The sequence below is a fragment of the Bidens hawaiensis genome, unplaced genomic scaffold (assembly GCF_021521415.1).
Source record: "Bidens hawaiensis isolate Kalapana, Puna unplaced genomic scaffold, B.hawaiensis_p1.1 tig00038053_1, whole genome shotgun sequence".
In the NCBI taxonomy this organism is placed as follows: Eukaryota; Viridiplantae; Streptophyta; class Magnoliopsida; order Asterales; family Asteraceae; genus Bidens; species Bidens hawaiensis.
The window spans coordinates 170,465-187,274 of NW_027505520.1; the positions used below are offsets into that span (position 1 = coordinate 170,465).

At 40.7% G+C, this 16,810-nt stretch overlaps 2 protein-coding genes across 2 annotated transcripts; both read right to left on the bottom strand.

Moving 5' to 3' along the window:
- Positions 1 to 1,506: 1,506 nt before the first annotated feature.
- Positions 1,507 to 1,992, bottom strand: LOC143613699 (uncharacterized). The gene is made up of 2 exons (XM_077087337.1): positions 1,854 to 1,992; positions 1,507 to 1,730 (listed from the first exon to the last, which is right to left on the bottom strand). Exons 1-2 carry the CDS (start codon positions 1,990 to 1,992, stop codon positions 1,507 to 1,509), a joined length of 363 nt encoding a protein of 120 aa, XP_076943452.1.
- An 11,666-nt stretch (positions 1,993 to 13,658) lies between these two features.
- Positions 13,659 to 14,719, bottom strand: LOC143613700 (uncharacterized; the record flags this gene model as incomplete). Its single annotated transcript, XM_077087338.1, has 2 exons — positions 13,659 to 14,057; positions 14,162 to 14,719. Coding segments are annotated over 2 exons (957 nt in total), but the record flags the coding sequence as incomplete, so codon positions are not given.
- Between the last annotated feature and the right edge of the window lie 2,091 nt (positions 14,720 to 16,810).

Here is a 16,810-nt window from a genome sequence, read left to right on the forward strand (position 1 = left end):
AAATCTATGTCAAACTCTGAAAGTAGAAGAGTCCACCGTATAAGACGAGGCTTCGTGTATTTCTTATGAAAGAGAAAACACAAAGCTAAATGATCGGTAAAAACGGTGGTCTTCGAAATCACAAGATAGGACCGAAACTTGTCAAATGCGAAAACAACGGCTAAAAGTTCTTTTTCGGTGGTGGAGTAGTTCTTTTGGGCATCATTCAATGTCTTGCTTGCATAATATATCGGATGAAAATATTTCTCACGCCTTTGCCCTAAAACCGCCCCAACTGCATATTCACTTGCATAGCACATGAGCTCAAAAGGCAAGCTCCAATTTGGTGAAACAAGAAAGGGGGCACTCACGAGTTGTTCTTTCAAGAACTTGAACACCTTCAAACAATCTTCATTGAAAACAAAGGGAACATCTTTCTCAAGGAGTCGGGTCATGGAGCGGGTAATTTTTGAAAAATCTTTGGTAAATCGCTAATAAAAACCTGCATGACCAAGAAAACTAGGTATAGCCTTGACACTCGTCGGTGGAGGAAGTCTACTAATCATATCAATCTTTGCCCGATCCACCTCTATACCATCTCTTGAAATCTTATGACCCAAAACGATCCCTTCAGTCACCTTAAAGTAACACTACTCCCAATTCAACATCAACTTAGTTTCAATGCACCTCTTCAACATCTTTTCAAGATTCGCCAAACACTGATTAAAAGAATTACCATAAACTGAAAAATTATCCATAAAAACCTCCATGGATGTCTCTATCATATCCTGAAATATGGCCACCATACAACGCTGAAAAGTGGCAGGAGCGTTACATAACCCAAACGACATGTGAAGATACGCAAACGTGCCATAAGTACATGTAAAAGTCTTTTTCTCATGACCTTCCGGTGGAATTTGAATATGAAAATAACATGAAAAACCATCAAGAAAACAATAAAATTGCTGACTTGCAAGATGCTCCAACATCTGATCATTAAACGGAAACCGATAACCGTACGTGAAGGGATAAGCTCATGCTTCTCATTCCTAACAACTATAGTACCCCCTTTCTTCGGACAACTTGAGTCGGACTTACCATAGAGAATCCGAAATCGGGAAAAACATTCTAACATCCATCAACTTTAAAACCTCTTTCTTGACAACTTCTTGCATGTTCGGGTTAAGACGCCTTTGGGGTTGAACCACTGGTTTTTACTCATCTTCCATTAAATTCGGAGGGTACAATAAGCGGGACTAATACCTTGATTATCCGAAAGTCTCCATGCAATTGCCCCTTTATGCAATTTTAATACCTCAATCAACTTCGTCTTTTCTTCCTCCGTCAACTTGGAAGAGACAATAACGGGTAAATTCGAACCCTCTTCAAGATAAGCATACTCCAAATGTGATCAAGAACTTCTAATTCCAACGGAACAGGTTTCTCTGCATACTTCTCACAAATAACTTCACTAACCTCCATAATCTCCTCCAAACAAGAACTTTCTTCCACCACCTATTCCTTCAACTATTCATCCATGCCAACTCCAATAAGATCGGCTCCACAAATGTAATCAAGACATGTATCAAAACCTGGAATAAAAGAGTTAAGAAAATAAACGGAATGGCATGGATCACTAAAATCATCATGATCACTTGGATTTTTCATCGACCTAACAACATCATAAGTAATGTTCTCATCACCAACCCGAAGCGTGATCCTCCCGTCATATACATCAATAAGTTCCTTCTCTGTTCATAAAAACGGACGACCAAGAATAATGGGCACTCTATCGTCGGCCTCCATATCAAGTACCACAAAATCCACCAGGAACACAAACTTATCAACTTTCACTAGTAAACTTTCAATAATACCTCGCGGGTACTTAACCGAACAATCCGCCAACGAAAACGACATGCAAGTCGGTGTAAGCTTGCCTAACTCCAACTTTTCGTACAAAGAATATGCCATAAGATTAATACTAGCACCCAAATCTTCCAACGATTGACTCATCATATCACCACAAATAAAAACATGGAATCGTAAACACACCCGGATACGACAACTTTTCTTGCACCCGTTTCAAAACTGCCGCCGAACAATCCCCATTAAGGGGAATAGATGAAACCTTTCCCAGATGATCTTTTCTCTTTAACATGTCTTTCAAAAATTTTGCATACTTCGTCATATGTTGTAGAGCTTCAATGAACGGAAGATTAATCTTCAACTGTCGGAACAAATCGAGAAAATGCCCGTACTCCCTCGTATACTTTTGATGCTTAAAACGAGCGGGATATGGGAAGTGAGGATGATCAATGATGTGTGATGGCCAGACTTCAACCGACTTCTTCTTGACTTATGGCTCAATAATTGGTCGGTTACCCTGGATCCTACCGGGAACCTGCATCTCGACATCAACTCAACTCTTTCTTTAGTTATCTTGGGACCCAAAACCCTTCTGCTACGTGTAGTAATTGTTTTTAATTGAGCGGTCGGATTCGGCTGAGTAATACCTTAAAACTATCCGTGAGGCCTTTCATCAAGACGCTGAGCAATATCACCAACGGATCTCTGAAGGTCAAGTAATGATGACTGGTGATATTTCGACAATAGATCATGTTCGGTAAAAGTCTTCTGATTGGCTTGAATTTTGACAAGAATTGGCTGCATCATCTCTTCCAATCTTCACATGCCACCACTTAAATCTTGCCCATTACCTGAACTTTGAACATTAGAAATCCCAATATTATACTGATCTTTTCCCCGGTTAAAAGCAACTTGAAACCCAGGTGGTGCGCCCAATTGGAATTTCCTTGATTCGGGTTCTTATAGGTATTCCAATTCTGAATGTTGTAGTTATAAGTGTTGGAAAACCTATTTTGACAAGCAACAAAGTTCATCTCTTAATTCATCAATGGGCACTCCAAAGTACCATGTCCACCCCTGCATAACTCACACTTATCAACTTTGGTCTTGTGTTCCTTCACCTCTCTAGTCAACGATTTCAAAGTAATAGCCACACTAGTGTCCAGATTAACCTGGTGCACGCCTCGAGCAGATGAGGGTGTACTAGTGACGGGACTGGAATTCCCGTGACGTGGACTTTTTGCGTATTCTGATTGAGTAAAACTTTCAAACATCTCATTACACTCTGTGTCATTCTTCCTATCCATCAGATTACCACACATAGCAGTGTCGAAACAGGTTTGCGTCTCATAATTCAGCCTATTATAAAATTTCTAAACAAGAGCCCATGGTGTGAGACCTATCTGTGAACAACGAGATAGTAAATTCTGAAAATTCACCCAAGCCGAATAATAATGTTCATCCAGCTCCATGTGAAAGGAGTGGATCTGATCATGAAGGTGAGATGCTTTAGCAGGTGGGAAATACTTCTTGATGATGCTGAAAGAAGCGCCTCCCGAGTAGTGAATGTTCCTGCTGGTTGCGTGTCGAGCCAAAGAATTGCCCGTCCTGCAAGTGAAAATGGAAATAAATGTAAGAAAATAGCATCTTCGGTTGCACCTTGTAAATTAAAAGTTTTAAGAACGCAGCTGAGCCGGTTAATGTGTGTTGGTGCATCTTTTTCAACACGCCCATGAAATTGGTTAGCTTGGGTGAGAGAATTCATGGCGTATGATGGAATTTTCCTTATATTCGGGTTGTCGATCTCAGGAATAAGGATGAATGAATGATTTCCGATGAAACCATCGAAAGCTTGCGTGGAAACTGTATGATGGAATTTTCCCACCCATTCTTTAAACTAAAACATCATAATGAAGAACCGAGTTTAAAAACGTATCACCGTGAATTCGGTTATGATTTAAGGGTGTGATCGTCACAGGACCACGTTTGATAATGAGGGTAGTAGATTGGGGTACGTTTGGTGTGATATGTTTTTGAAAGTCCCGAATCTGGATCACTACAGTATGATATCAACCCAAACATGATGTTAGTGCGGAATCCTAACACCGTGGTGATTCAAGAACAAGATAGAAGAACAATATAAATATAATGAACACAAAAGTAATATGATTTCAATGCATACGATTCTATTATCAACAAAACGTCAGATACATAAACCAATTCCCAAAGAATATTATGCCCTCTAAAATAGGGTGGCTATGAAAGTGTGTGAGAGATCCCTTTGTTTCTCTCTCCTAACATGCTTTATATATTAGCATTTACAAGAGGCCCAATGACCAATCCCAAATAAGCCCAAACAGAAATCAACATGATTTCTGTATTGCTAACCCATCCCAACCGAAATCCATAGGGATTTAGGTATTACATACTCCAAGCCATAAATTCCATCTTGTACAATACTTCGACTCTTCTAGATTATTTCTCTTTTGTCTTGATCATGTCATGGTCTCTTGATATACGTCAGTCTAACCAAATCGTAACCCAACAATCTCCCCCTAGACTGATGCATTCAAAACTTTCAGAATCTTTACTCAGACATGATCAACAACTTCATGTGTCTTGAACAACCCATTTAATAAACTGATTTTGTGGTTGTTCCTGCACGCATAGTGATCAGTTGGACATACGGACCCAAGTCATGAATGTCCTGGGATTCCCTTGAGCATCAACACATGTGACCTCTTGCCAACTCATGTCTTTACCGTCATCTAAGAGCATATTTGGTTTTTACAGGTGCGGTTTGTTGATTCTTAATTTTCCAAATCTATTTTGGTTTAGTAAAACACGAAAAAACAGACTTTGAAATTGAACTTGTTGAAATAGAACTCTCAACACTCTAAGATATGTTTGATTTTGCAAAATTGAATTGCCCTTTACCATGTTTAAAATCATTTGAGTCCAAACCTGTCGTGTTAATCTTGAAACCTTGAGTTCTCTTCACCTGAACAATCTTCCTTTTCATTGTACGGTATAGACAGTCTTTCGCCAGATGCCCACCATTCCCACATGTGAAGCACAACTTCATTCTCTGGTTTTTCTTTGCTAAGTTCCAATCACCATCAGAAGGTTTAACTCTGGAATTCCCTTCTGTTGATGTTTTAGGTGAGACTCATTTCCTCGGCTTAGACCGAGACTTTTCTCTTAATGTAGATCCTTGATTATTCATATAATAGGGTACGTAGAGCCGATGAACACAGTTTCTGTCTATGTGACCCGGAATGCCACAATGGTAACACGTTTTCCTTTTAACACCAGCAGCACCTGGTGAACTGTCAACCTTTTTAGGTTCCTTAGGCCTTTTCGACCTTCTTTAACCTTGAAAAGCTTCTCACACAGAACCTCTTCAAGATCGTCATTATGGCTATCGCAGTTCTCAATGTCAACATTTTCAGCACGTGAAGTAGAGGCAACAAGATTGTTAACACATTGAAGACCAAGCTTGATTTCCTCTAGGGATCCTGATCCAATAGTTTTAGATTGAACATGATTACCATATTTCATGCTCCTCCCTAGCCTCTTCCTCTTTAGTTACAGGCATACTCATATAGTTATGATTAAAAGGAGGCACCTTTTCATATCCTAATCCTTCACACTTCTGAGTTCTATACTTTAATTGACACGCAATCATGTTCTCAACCACCTCACTTGAAACATCAAACTTCTTGAAGTTGAACTCGGCATTATCAAATTTATATGTTAATTTTGCTATATCCAACTTGAATGTTTCTAACTCGGCAGTTAATTCAGCAATACGCCTCTTGGCATCTAAGTGATGACAAGATTTTATACTAAAATCTTCTTGAAGTTTACGTATGTCCTGACATTGTTCATCTATCTTTTCTTTATACAGTTTCTCGTTTTTCTTAAGAGTGTAGTTTTCACATTTGACCCTTTCCATCTCCCTTATCATATTGGAATTTGCTAATGTATTTTAATCTACCTCTGTAGGAGAAATCTTCATGCTCTAAAATGCTACTGGTGAGGGAGCAGACTGATTAAGAGTACTTCTAAACATTGAGAAAGTTTGTGGAGAATTCATTGAGTAATATATTTTTTTCAATCGAGAACCCGAAGTCTTGATCTTAGTCGAGAACTCAAAAGCTTGACCGAGAACCCTGATTTTTGTAAGGCCCCGTTACCGGTGCCTCACATTTGGACGTTGGATTTACTAATAAACGCAGTTCTAAATAACAGAGTTAATTAAAACATTCGCGGAACATTAAAAAACATTCAAACCATTACATCCCATAACCATAACTCTTGTCTTATCGAGCATTCAAAATATTTAAGCATAAAACTTTGTCTTTTAAAATAACATAACATTTCTCAAGATGCCAGCTTCTTCAAGATCATGACATGTGCTTCCCCTCATGCAAGCTGCCTCATTCTACTCACCTGCGTGCATACTAAAAGTCAGCTACGCTGAGTGAGTTCTAGTTAATCACATATCATATAATACATACACTTACCTTCAATCATGATCCGAAGATACATAAGAATTACTTTACTATCTTACTTTCATTACATAATTTCATACATACATTCTTACTTTATTACTTTCGTACTATATAATTAATGTCCATTCTATCTCAGATATTATTAGGGTCTGGTCCATCTTTCCTTTGTCTATCTCAGATATTATTAGGGTCTGGTCCCTTTCTTGTCTATCTCAGATATTATTAGGGTCTGGTCCCTTTTTACTTCTCTATCTCAGATATTATTAGGGTCTGGTCCCTTCTATCTCAGATATTATTAGGGTCTGGTCCCTCTTTCTTCATCTTCGTACATACCGTCTTCACATACTCATGTATTGTACATATATCTATCATACACATTTATCTATCATAAACATACCTCCCTTGTTAGCATGTACAATATCCGAAGATCGTTCACATACCGACAAGCTTTACCTCGCATTTAAGATATACATACATAACATATAAACCATATAAGGCATACACTTATCACTTAGGATAAATGTATTAACGTTCACATCGAGTATGCACACAGCCCCGAAAACATAACAAGGAAATGGGGCTAGAAACTCACCTGGATCCTGTTGCGTTCGCCATTAATCGTAATTCCTTTCTTTAGCTGGGCTCGGCTAACTGATAAATATATATATATATATATATATATATATATGTGTGTTTTGTTAATTAACCTTCTACTTGATTAAGTTGGTATTTAAGTTAACCAACATGATTCTAAGTTGGGTTTGGTTTGTTTAATTCCTACACATGGGCCAACTAGCTAGATTGGGTTCATTAATCATAACATCTGGGCCCAGCTGATCAGACCCAAGGTCAACAGGTTGGCCGAGAACCTGTTTCAGCCGAGAACCCTGGTCGGACCGAGAACTCGGTTTTGGCCGAGAACTCGAGTTGACCGAGGTCCCTGACCTGGCAGAGAACGTGGACCAACGTCTCAAGTTGACCGAAAACCCATGTCACGAGTGGGTTGGCCGAGAAAGTGGCCGAGAACCCTATAGACGAGAACCATATGGCCGAGACCCCCCATGGTAAGTGTGTTCAGCTCATCTTTCAATCTAAACCATTTTATTCATCCTTTTTACTGTTTTATGATTTAAAACCAGAAATTTAACTACCTTTTCTATTCATACTAACCGTTTTACACCCGTCACTAATCCATTATCTAGATCTAACTCGTTTTAAGCATAAAGCTCGAACCTTTGGGCATAAAAACGTCCATTAAGCTAGATCTAGGGTTTTGTTGATGAACCATATATATCTCGAATCCTTACGTCCATTTTAATCATCAAGTTTGAAACTTTATGTTTCATCTAGGCCCACTCTAGCCTATGTTCAAGTTTCATGACTAACCGATCATAAAAACGTAGCCTTTAAACATAAGGAACATACCTTTAGACGTTTGGTAGGTCGCGGCCAGCTTGATTATGGACATGAATCGTGTTTCTAGCTTGAATATCTAGGATCTATCAACAAGAGGTTTGATTTCGGTCTTGGCTCCTCGTTCTCTCCTTGCGGCCGTAAGAGGAAGGGTGTATGTGTGTTATGGAGGTGTAGAGAGAATAAGATGGATAAGATGGATGTAAATGGAAAGATTTAGGGTTTAAGGGGTATTTATACTCCCTTAAGCCCATGGACCTAAGGCCTATCTTTCCTTTTTAGTCCATGATTAATTATCTTTAATTAACCTCCCCCATCTTTCCCTTTTTACCCTTTTACTATTTATCTTCTTACTCTAGTAACTTTTCCATTATAAGAAATAATATTTAAAATACTATTATTTGAAATTTGGGATGTTACAAGTCTTCCCTCCTTAAAGAGGTTTCGTCCCCGAAACCTAACTATTACACGAACAGACTAGGGTAAAACTTGCGCATCTCAACCTCAGCTTCCCAAGTAGCATCTGATCCCTTATGATGCTTCTATATCACTTTCACCAAGGGTATCACCTTGTGACGAAGCTGCTTTTCCTTGCGATCGACAATCTCTATCCGTTGCTCATTGTAATTCAACTGTTCATCAACCTCAATGTCCATCAATGGCACGTGAGACGTGTCATTAGCTAGACACCTCCTTAGATGAGAAATATGGAAGGTTGAATGAATTCCTTTCAACTCATTAGGTAAATACAGCTTATAAGCCACCTCACCCACGCGATCTATTATCTTGAACGGTCCAATATACCTTGGACTCAACTTTCCCCTCTTCCTGAAACGAATGATTCCTTTCCAAGGCGAGACCTTGAGCATCACATTGTCACCAACGTTAAACTCGATCGGTCGTCGCCGCTTATCAGCATATGACTTTTGCCTGTCTTGAGCAGCTTTCATTCTAGCCTTAATCTGATCGAACTTTGAGGACGTTTCTTGAACAACTTCTAGGCTTCCCATCTCCTTCTGACCAATCTCTCCCCAACACACCGGGGTTCTACATCGTCTACCATATAGCATCTCAAACGGTGGCATACCAATACTTGAATGGTAGCTGTTGTTATAGGAGAACTCTGCTAGATGCAGGTGATCATCACAACTTCCACCAAAATCTAAAACACAAGCACGTAGCATATCCTCAAGGGTTTGGATCGTCCTCTCGGACTGTCCATCGGTTTGAGGATGATACGTCGTACTAATGTTCAATCTTGTTCCCATAGCTTCATGGAACTTCTTCTAGAACCTTGAAGTGAATCGAGTATCTCTATCAGACACAATCGAAAGTGGCACTCCATGCTTGGCTACAACCTCTTTAATGAACAAGCTTGCTAACGTTTCTGACAAGATAGCCTCTCGTATAGACAGAAAGTGAGCACTCTTGGTCAAACGGTCCACAATCACCCAGATGGTATCATGATGCTTAGCTGTACGAGGTAGCTTAGTTATGAAATCCATGGTGATGTGTTCCCATTTCCACTCAGGAATCTCGAGCGGTTGCATTTTTCCATAAGGCTTCTGATGTTCAGCTTTGACTTGTAAACAAGTTAAGCACTTACTGACATAATCCACTACATCATTCTTCATTCCTAGCCACCAGTAGTCTCTTTCAAATCTTGGTACATCTTCGTAGCTCCTGGATGAATCGAATACCTTGACTTGTGAGCTTCATCTAAGATTCGACCTCTGAGATCTCCATGGCGTGGGATCCACATACGGTCAAACCTAGTCTTAACACCATGAGTGTTTTCCATCAGCTCGTCTTGCTGGCCATAAATCCTTTCTTTCTTTACTAACCCTTCATCTACTAACACCTCTGACTGTACCTTGATAATTTCTTCAAAAAGACTTGAGTTCATAATCAGCTGGTATGACTTCACTGTTGCAAGGACTTCCTCATTCTTACGACTTAGCGCGACAGCGACCACATTAGCTTTACCGGGATAGTATTTAAAGTCACAGTCATAATCCTTAATCAACTCCAACCATCTTCTCTGTCTCATGTTTAATTTCCTCTGCTCGAAGAAGTACTTTAAACTCTTATGATCTATGTAAATGGTACACTTAGTATCGTACAGATAATGTCTCCATATCTTAAGAGCATGCACTACGGCTGCTAGTTCTAAATCATGCGTCAGATAAGTACTCTCGTGCACTTTCAACTGTCTAGACGCGTAAGCTATCACTTTCCCTCGTTGCATCAACACGCAACCTAACCCACGATGCGAAGCATCAGTACAAACAACCATATCCTCGTTACCATCTGGTAAGGCAAGGATTGGAGCTTGCGTGAGTCTCTTCTTTAACTCCTAAAAAGCTTCTTCTTGAAACTTACCCCAACTGAATACTATCGACTTTCAGGTCATACCGGTTAACGGTGCGGCTATCTTGGAGAAACCTTCAATGAATCTCGTATAGTAGCCAGCTAACCCTAAGAAGCCTCGTATATCAGTAGGATTCTGCGGAGTCTTCCAATTCGTTATCGCTTCAATCTTAGCCGGGTCCATGGTAATCCCTTCAGGATTAATCACGTGACCTAGAAATTTCACTTCTCGCAACCAGAATGCGCATTTCGAAAACTTAGCATACAAATTCTCTCTCTTCAGTCTCCAATACCTCTTTCAGATGCTCAGCATGATCAGACTCGCTCTTTGAATAAATCAATATATCGTCAATGAAGACAATAACTTGCTTGTCCAACATTGGCCGACACACCCTATTCATCATGTCCATAAATGATGCAGGAGCATTTTTCAGACTGAATGACATCACGAGGAACTCGTAGTGTCCGTACCGCGTTCGGAACGCTGTCTTAGGTATGTCTGCCTCCTTCACCTTTAGCTGGTGATAGCCTGATCTAAGATCTATTCGTGAGAACCAACTTGAACCTTGCAGTTGGTCAAACAGATCGTCAATCCTTGGCAAAAGGTATATATTCTTTACCGTAAGCTTATTCAATTCACGATAGTCTATGCACATTCTCATACTTCAATCTTTCTTCTTCACGAACAACACTGGTGCACGCCAATGGGAAACACTTGGTCTAATAAAACCTTTTTCGAGGAGTTCTTGCAGTTGGGACATCAGTTTTTTCATCTCGGACGGTGCTATACGGTATGGCGCTTTCGCAACGGGTTGGGCTCCTGGTACTAAATCTATCTGGAATTCTATCTCTCGCTCCGGTGGCAACCCCGGAAGATCCTCTGGGAATACTTCTGGGTAGTCGCACACGATAGGAACATCTTTCATTTCTTTCGTCTCGGCCGTAGCGTTGACAACATACGCCAGGTAGGCACCGCACCCTCGCCTTAACAATCCCTCGGCTTTTATCATCGAAATGACGTTAAGCCCTGATCTTTCCTTATCACCATAAACCGTCACCACACTACCATCCAAGGACTTTAACCTTATTATCCTACTCTTACACACTATCTGAGCATCGCACTCAGACAACCAATCCATTCCCAAAACCACATCGAACCCTCCTAAGGTCATAACATACAAAGTAACAGGGAACTCGTGTCCCTCTAACTCTATCTTAGCGTTCTTAACCATTTTTATTATTTTAACCGAGGCGTCACTAGTAGTTTCTACTATAAAGGTTTCAGACACTCGGATACATTTCATTTTAGCTAATTTAGTAAATGGCATGGCAACAAAACTTTTGTTTGCACCCGAATCGAACAATACAGAAGCGGAAATACCGTTTACTAGAAACGTACATGTGACGACATCGGGAATCTGCTTGGCTTGTTCTTGAGTCAGCATGTAGGCCGTGGTTCTTGGCCTAGCTTGATCGGCATCCTTCTTCCCACTACCTCCAGCTTCACCCTCGGTGCATTCTCTAGCAAAATGGCCCGTCTTACCACACTTATAACATGCTGACTTGGCGGTACAATCTGGGGCAAAATGTCCCACTTTTCCACACTTATAACAGGCATTCGACCCTAGCCTGCACTCTCCTCCATGAGTCTTACCACACTTTTGGCACACATCGGATCCTTTACCCCACTTGCACTCACCACCGTGCATTTTACCACACGTCTTGCACGGTCTCTTCTCCCACACTTTTTGCTTCTTTTCCTTGGAGTTCCACAACTGGGTACCCGGGTCGTTTGACATTGACCCATTTTTTATCTTTCTTCTCTTCTTCTACCACAATATCATCCGCAGCCAGGTCTGCATAAACCATCTCCGCGAGTTCGACAGTAGAGTCAAAAGTAGCAGGTTTACTCGTCCTGACTAGCATGCGGACTTTTTGTGGCAATCCTCTCACATAGCACTTGATTCTTTTAGCCTCAGTGTTGACCATATCGGGTACCAACCTGGACATTCGGTTGAACTCGGCGGTATACTCACGATGAGTCATCGCTCCAGCTTTCAAGTTCAGGAACTTCATCTCCGCCCTCTCAACCTTGGCGTCCGCACAGAATTTCTTCATAACCAGTTCTTTCAGATCCTCCCACCTCATAGCATTGATTTCCTCTCGACTCCTTCTCTGCTCAATCGATTCCCACCAATACATTGCCTCATCTTCAAACGATTGAGTGGCATAACCGACAGCTTGATCGGGATGACACTCGCTAATGCGGATGATTTTATCCATGGCGGTTATCCATTGAAGAGTAGCGATTGCATCTCCCAACCCAGTCAATTTCGGCGGGTCACAACCCTTAAAGGACTTATAGTTGCAACCACCTCGGCCTCTCTTCCTATCGTCAGCTTTCACTGACTTAACCACACTCGAGGTCTCCCTCTCCCCTTCATCATCCTTCTTACCATCACCACCTGCTCCTCCAGCAGTTCTTTCACGGCTTCCACCAGACCCTTCAGGGTTAATATTCTTTACAGCAGTGGCTACCGCTTGGACAATAGCTGCCTGAATTGCGGGATCCAGTTGAAACCCTTCGTTGTTGTTCGGGTCTCTTCTAGCTGCGCTTCCTTCATCTCCGGTGTTGGAAGCGGTCTCAACCGAAGTGTAAGGCCCCGTTACCGGTAGCCCTACTTTCGTGTTGGATTTACTCATAAACACAGTTCTAAATATCAGAGTTAATTAAAACTTTCGCGGAATATAAAAGCTTTCATAAAACATTTCATAACAAAACATGTCTTGCCTTAAAACATCATTTTGTCTTTCAAAATAAACGAAACATTAAACTTAAACGTCTTGAGTCTTCTGATGCCAGCCTCTTATTCAGTGCCACATGTCTCCTCAAGCGAGCTGCCTCATCCTACTCACCTGCGTGCATACTAAAAGTCAGCTACGCTGAGCGAGTTCTAGTTAAACATACACTATACAATACACATAAACTTATATTCTTTCATTCACACTTTCATACTTTCATACTTTCTTTACATACATAATCATACGTTTTAAAGAGCCTTTCGCCCTATAACCTCACAGATATTATAAGGGTCTGGTCCCTAACATCACAGATATTATAGATTGTCTGTCTGCACAAGCCCGGAAATCATCAGTCAAGGGGGAGTCTGTTAGTGCACGGTTTTATGACTGGTGATTTGCAGTTAAAGTATTCAAGATCAAATTATTCGATAGCTACGGAAAATAGGGTGTCTGTTAGTGCACAGTTTTGGTGTCCGTAGCGATCGAATAACTTATAGATAGTGTAGTATGTGCATTAATGTAAAATGGCCCATTCTCTATGGATTGTATAGCAAATGAGGTCCATTAGTTAGTTAACTATATTATTCGTTAAGTTATAAGCCCATTCGTTATGAAAGCATAACGAATGGTGTCTAATTCGTTACTACAGTGTAACGAATTAGACTAACTTAACGAATGGGAGTGTGTGCCTATAAATAGGCAGATCCATGCTCATTTGAGAGGGTGTACATAGTGTGAGAGATATGTATCAAAACCTGGAATAAAATAGTTAAGAAAATAAACGGAATGGCATGGATCAATAAAATCATCATGATCACTCGGATGCTTCATCGACCTAGCAACATCATAAGTAACATTCCCATCACCAACCCGAAGCGTGATCATCCCGTTATACACATCAGTAAGGCCATTCTCCATTCGTAAAAACGACCGACCAAGAATAATGGGCACCCTCTCGTCGGCCTCCATATCTAGTACCACAAAATCCACCGGGAACACGAACTTATCAACTTTCACTAGTAAATTTTCAATAATACCTCGCGGGTACTTAACCGAACGATCTGGCAATGAAAACGACATGCGAGTCGGTGTAAGCTTGCCTAACTCCAACTTTTCGTACAGGGAATATTGCATAAGATTAATACTAGCACCCAAATTCGCCAACGATTGACTCATCATATCACTACCAAACAGACATGGAATCGTAAACACACCTGGATAGATGAAACCTCGTTAGGAGGAATAGATGAAACCTCTCCCAGACGATATTTTCTCTTTAGCAAGTCTTTCAAGAATTTTGCACACTTTGGCATATGTTGGAGAGCTTCAATGAACGGAATATTAATCTTCAACTGTCGGAAAATATTAAGAAAATGCTTGTACTCCATTGGATATAGGATGTGAGCATGATCAATGATGTGTGACGGCCAGACTTCAACCGGCTTCTTCTCGACTTGTGGCTCAATAATTGGTGCATTACCTTGTATCTTACCCAGAACCTCCATCTCGATCTCTTCATCAAACACTTTCTCATCTTCAACTTCAACTCTTTCTTTATTTACCTCGAGACCCAAAACCCTTCCGCTACGAGTAGTAATTTCTTTTAATTGATCGACCAGATTTGGCTGAGTAGTACCATAAAATTTTCCCTGAGGCCTTTCATCGAGACGCCCAGCAATATCACCAACATACCTCTGAAGGTCAAGTAATGATGACTGGTGATTCTTCAACAATAGATCATGTTCGGCGAAAGAATCTGATTGGCTTGATCTCTGAGAAGAATTTGTTGCATTATCTCTTCGAATCTTCCCATGCCACCACTTAAATCTTTCCCATTACCTAAACTTACATTAGAACTCCCTCTATTATTCTAACATTGCCCCACGTGAAAAGCAACTTGAAACCCAGGTGGTGCGCCAAAAGGATGCCAGTTTGAATTTCCTTGATTCGGGTTCTTGTAGTGTTCCAATTTGGATTGTTGTAATTATAACTGTTGGAAAACATGTTCTGACCAGCAACAAAGTCCACCTCTTGATTCATCAACGGGCACTCCAAAGTACCATGTCCACCCCTGCATAACTCACACTTATCAACTTTGGTCTTGAGTTCCTTCACCTCTCTAGTCAACGATTCTAAAGTAACAGCCACACTAGTGTCCAGATTTACCTGGTGCACGCCTCGAGCAGATGTGTAACATCCTAAATTTTACAATATTAAATAAAGAAAGATTTCGTTGAATGGTCCGGCACTTAATAATATTAGCTAATATTAAACAAGAACGGATCATGGACTTAGATTAATTAAGATAGATTAAGGGTAATGGGCCTTAGGTCCATGGGCTTTAAGGGATATAAATATCCCCTTAAACCATCCTAAAACCCTAACTATCATTTCCATCTTTCATAAATCTATACACACTCAAAAACACACACATACACTACACCTCATACGGCCGAGAGAGAGGGAGCGGATTCGAGTCCAAAAATCAAGCCGACCACTACTAGATCTTCAATATACGAGATAACCAAGCAAACCGCGACCACACCGAACGTATAAAAGGTATGTTTTGATCCTAAAGATTTCGTTTTTATAAACGTTTAGTCTTGAAACTTAGAACGAGAGTAGATCGGGTATAAACGAAACATAAAGTTGTAAACTTGATGATAAATACGAGTGTAATGAACCCGAAAATGGAAACGGCTCGGTTAATGAACCCTTAACATTAGTATTGAACATTTTTACCATAAAGGTCTAAACTTTGCGTCATTCCGGGCTAAGTTTTATCCAAAAACAACCATAGGAATGATTGCGGGTTAGTCAAATACCATACCCATGGATTTCTCGGTAAAACGATGATGATTTTGGGGATTTAGGATGAACAGTGGCGGCTGCTGCACAACTTCACCTGCAGGCGAACTTCGCCTGCAAGCAAGTTCGCCTAATTGATAACTTCGCCTAAGGCTAAGTTCGCCTAACTGACAACTTCACCTAAGGCTAAGTTCGCCTAATTGATAACTTCGTCTAAGGCTAAGTTCGCCTAACTGATAACTTCGCCTAAGGCTAAGTTCGCCTAATTGATAACTTCGCCTGGCATAAGTTCGCCCTTGACAACTTCGCCTGGCATAAGTTCGCTTAAGGTGTAACTTCGCCAAGTTAACTTCGCCTGATGATAAGTTCGCTTAACACTAAGTTCGCTTACAGTAAGTTCGCTTAATGTTAAGCTCGCTTATTGTTAAGTTCGCTTAATGATAAGTTCGCTAGAATTAGCAAATTAGCAAATCAGCTTGACCCCAGCCAGGGGCTCTGCCCCTTGGACCCTGCCAGGGGCTGCCGCCCCTAGACCCCGCTGCCAGGGGCGCTGCCCCCAGACCCCCGTTCGTTGTGGGTTATATAAAGATAGAAATACAACATGAGTAGTAGTAGTTAATTGATACATGTAAATATTATACAGTTAGCCGTGCACAGCTCAAGAAGGGAATAACGATTAACGGAGAGCGTAACAGGATTCAGGTGAGTTTCTAGCCCCATTTATGTGTTATGTTTTCGGGGCTGTGTGCATACTCAATATGTTTGTTAATACGCTTATCCTAAGAGATAAGTGTATGCCTTATGTGAATAATGTGAAATGTATGAATGATTGCTTGATGGTACGTGAACGATCTTCGGATATTGCACGTACTGTCAGGTTGTAACGCTATGTATAAGGTAAGTATGATATGTATGCTTATGTGTATGAATGTGATAAAGTTAATAAAAGAAGGAAAGGATGGTTGTATGGTTGTATGGTTACGAAGAGGGTACCGGGCCCTAATAATACTCGAGGTATGATGTATGGTTGTATCGTAACGAGGAGGGAATCGAAC